This window comes from Conger conger, chromosome 1 (genome assembly GCF_963514075.1).
Source record: "Conger conger chromosome 1, fConCon1.1, whole genome shotgun sequence".
NCBI lineage: Eukaryota > Metazoa > Chordata > Actinopteri > Anguilliformes > Congridae > Conger > Conger conger.
Window position 1 is genome coordinate 28,262,876 of NC_083760.1, and position 2,378 is coordinate 28,265,253.

Consider the following 2,378-nt stretch of genomic DNA (forward strand, 5'->3'; position numbering starts at 1 on the left):
CCTGAAACCCCTTCTCCCGCCCTGGTCCCTCGCATTTCCAAGAGAAGCAGCATTCCTGTTCAAAAACATTTACTACATTAACAGAAGTCCCAAAATAAACAACACAAACAGTTTCACCGGCAACCGTTTAAGTGTTCAAAAAAGGAAGAAATAAGCTGCGCTTAAAAAATCTAATAATTGTGGTCCAACCAGGTGGAAGGCTTCATGGTGCAGTCCTTCAAGTCCATCGAAGGCTACAGTCTTCACAGTTGGATATATATCAACATGATACATTGTTTTGTCTGCTTTTTGGGCTTGCAACCTCTATCCATAGGGTAACGTAAAAGGAAAATTACCACAGGTCCTACCACGTTCTGCCATAAAGCAGGTTCGAACTGACCATATTGTTGGTGTAATCTACAGCAGAAGTGTCAATCTGTGCCAGGTTGCTGATCTGGCTGTGCAGAGACGGAGGGCTTGGTGACATTTCCTCCAGGTCTTGGGCCTGAACCAAAGGGTTCACCTGCTGGTTTTGGTGCTGATTGATGCTATTGCTGGAAGCGGGTATAACTCCCCCAGAGCCGTTCTGTTGCTGTTGGTGCTGCTGGACCTGTTGCTGATTTGGCGTCGGCGTGTTAGAGCCATTCTGACATGGTTTACCATCCTTAACGAGAACGGGAACGGCCACCCGCCTCGGAGACTGCTGCTGCGGGCACAGGTTGTTTTCCTGCTGCAGCTGCTGCGTGGCTTTGTCCTTGGCCTGCCGTTTCATCTTGTACCTGTGGTTCTGGAACCAGATCTTGACTTGAGTCGGCGTGAGGTGGATCATACTCGCCAGGTGTTCCCTCTCTGGTGCCGAGAGGTATTTCTGTTGCTTAAATCTCCTTTCCAGCTCGTACACCTGAGCCTGAGAGAAGAGAACTCTCCGTTTCCTCCTGGGCGCCGCATGCAAAGGTGGCATGGATTTGGTGGCGTCCGCCATTCCTGTCAACGTCCCCATTCCGGTCATATTCATACCTGTGGAAGGTCCCATGAATCTAGAAACTTAAAAATATATATACATATACATGCATTCAATTATCAGCAAGATAAGGATAAGGAATCGGTTAATGTCTCTAATGGGGCATCGGATTGTGTGTTTCCCGGATTTGTTTCCGAATTAATTTCTGTACTATAATTATAGATTAATTGTACGCGGACATTACTTTGAATCTTGGTCAAATAAAATAAAATGTGTTCCAAATTAACCAGACAATATACAAATAATTAAATGGCATGTTTAAATATCAAATAAACATATAATGATTGTGAAAACCTACTTCAGTTGGCTGTTCTGTGGGAACTCTTTGTTTTGGGTTTTGGTTAATCCGTTGAGGTCCTGTGACTTTTAACAATGACTGTGTACAAAAACATAATTCAATAAAAATAATTTCAAAAATCAAATGAAAAAAACGACTTACTTGTTGAATATCTTGGGTCGGGGTTTGCGCCGTACCACCCTGTTGCTGCTGCGCTATTTCTCATGGTTTCTTGGTACGAGGGAAGGTCTCCCATGTTGCTAATGCTTCCATTGCAGTACCCTCCCATGGCACTGTGCGAGAACTGAGAGACACTGTGTGGCATGTGGTAGGTGGTCGCGACGGTAGCGTTGTGGCCCATAGAATGCTGCTGCATGCCAGGCTGAGAAACCTGAGGTTGTCGGTAAGCTCCCAGTGGAGAGGTGAGGTTCCCGGTGCCGTCCATGCCACTAAACTTCTTGTAGGTCTCCTCGATAGGACTCAAAATATCTGTCACTGAGAAAGGCGTTGTGTGCTTTGGGCTCAACGACATGGTGCAGAAAGCAGGTAAATTTGTGGAGCAGATCAGCCGTGTTGTTGTATTAGCTCTCTCCTTGTGGATGTCTACGTAAGAGAGTGCTTGTGGTATGCCTGAGATCCGATTGATCGCCTTGGAGAAGGAGGCGAGCCCTAGGCACTCTTATCTCGGGTTTATTGTAGCCAGGCGCCAGGTTTACGACAAACATGGGGGGCGGAGCAACGTCCTAAACGAGCAAACAATAGTCATTGACATTTTACCAAGATAATTGAGTAAAATGCTGTTAGTTTCATATTAAGATAAGCATGATGCCAATAGACGCATTTCATTTAGCGATTTTCTCCACTCTCGCAGCTTTCAATAATATATATCATCAATGAAAAAGGTTTCGTGTGGAATATTTTTTTTTCGTGTGTAACCCGTGCTTTGAAACACTGAACCGTTGAAAATGGAATTTTGGGGGCAGTGGAAACATTGTCCTGCTTTCATAGGGAATTGCCATACTTTCTACAAACTTTGAGAGCACTTTGACGAGACATAAGCGCCACCGAGCATCGTCAAAGAGGTACAATGAAGGTTCTTCT

At 45.0% G+C, this 2,378-nt stretch overlaps 1 protein-coding gene across 2 annotated transcripts; it reads right to left on the bottom strand.

Annotated features, from left to right (window-relative positions):
* Window positions 1-343: 343 nt before the first annotated feature.
* LOC133106936 (homeobox protein Nkx-2.4-like) lies at window positions 344-1,809 on the bottom strand. 2 transcript variants are annotated; one of them, XM_061216071.1, is made up of 3 exons: window positions 1,440-1,809; window positions 590-1,023; window positions 344-517 (listed from the first exon to the last, which is right to left on the bottom strand). In XM_061216071.1, exons 1-3 carry the CDS (start codon window positions 1,807-1,809, stop codon window positions 344-346), a joined length of 978 nt encoding a protein of 325 aa, XP_061072055.1. The 2 variants fall into 2 exon arrangements, with proteins under 2 accessions (XP_061072055.1, XP_061072054.1); XM_061216070.1 differs by having other exon boundaries at window positions 344-1,023.
* Between the last annotated feature and the right edge of the window lie 569 nt (window positions 1,810-2,378).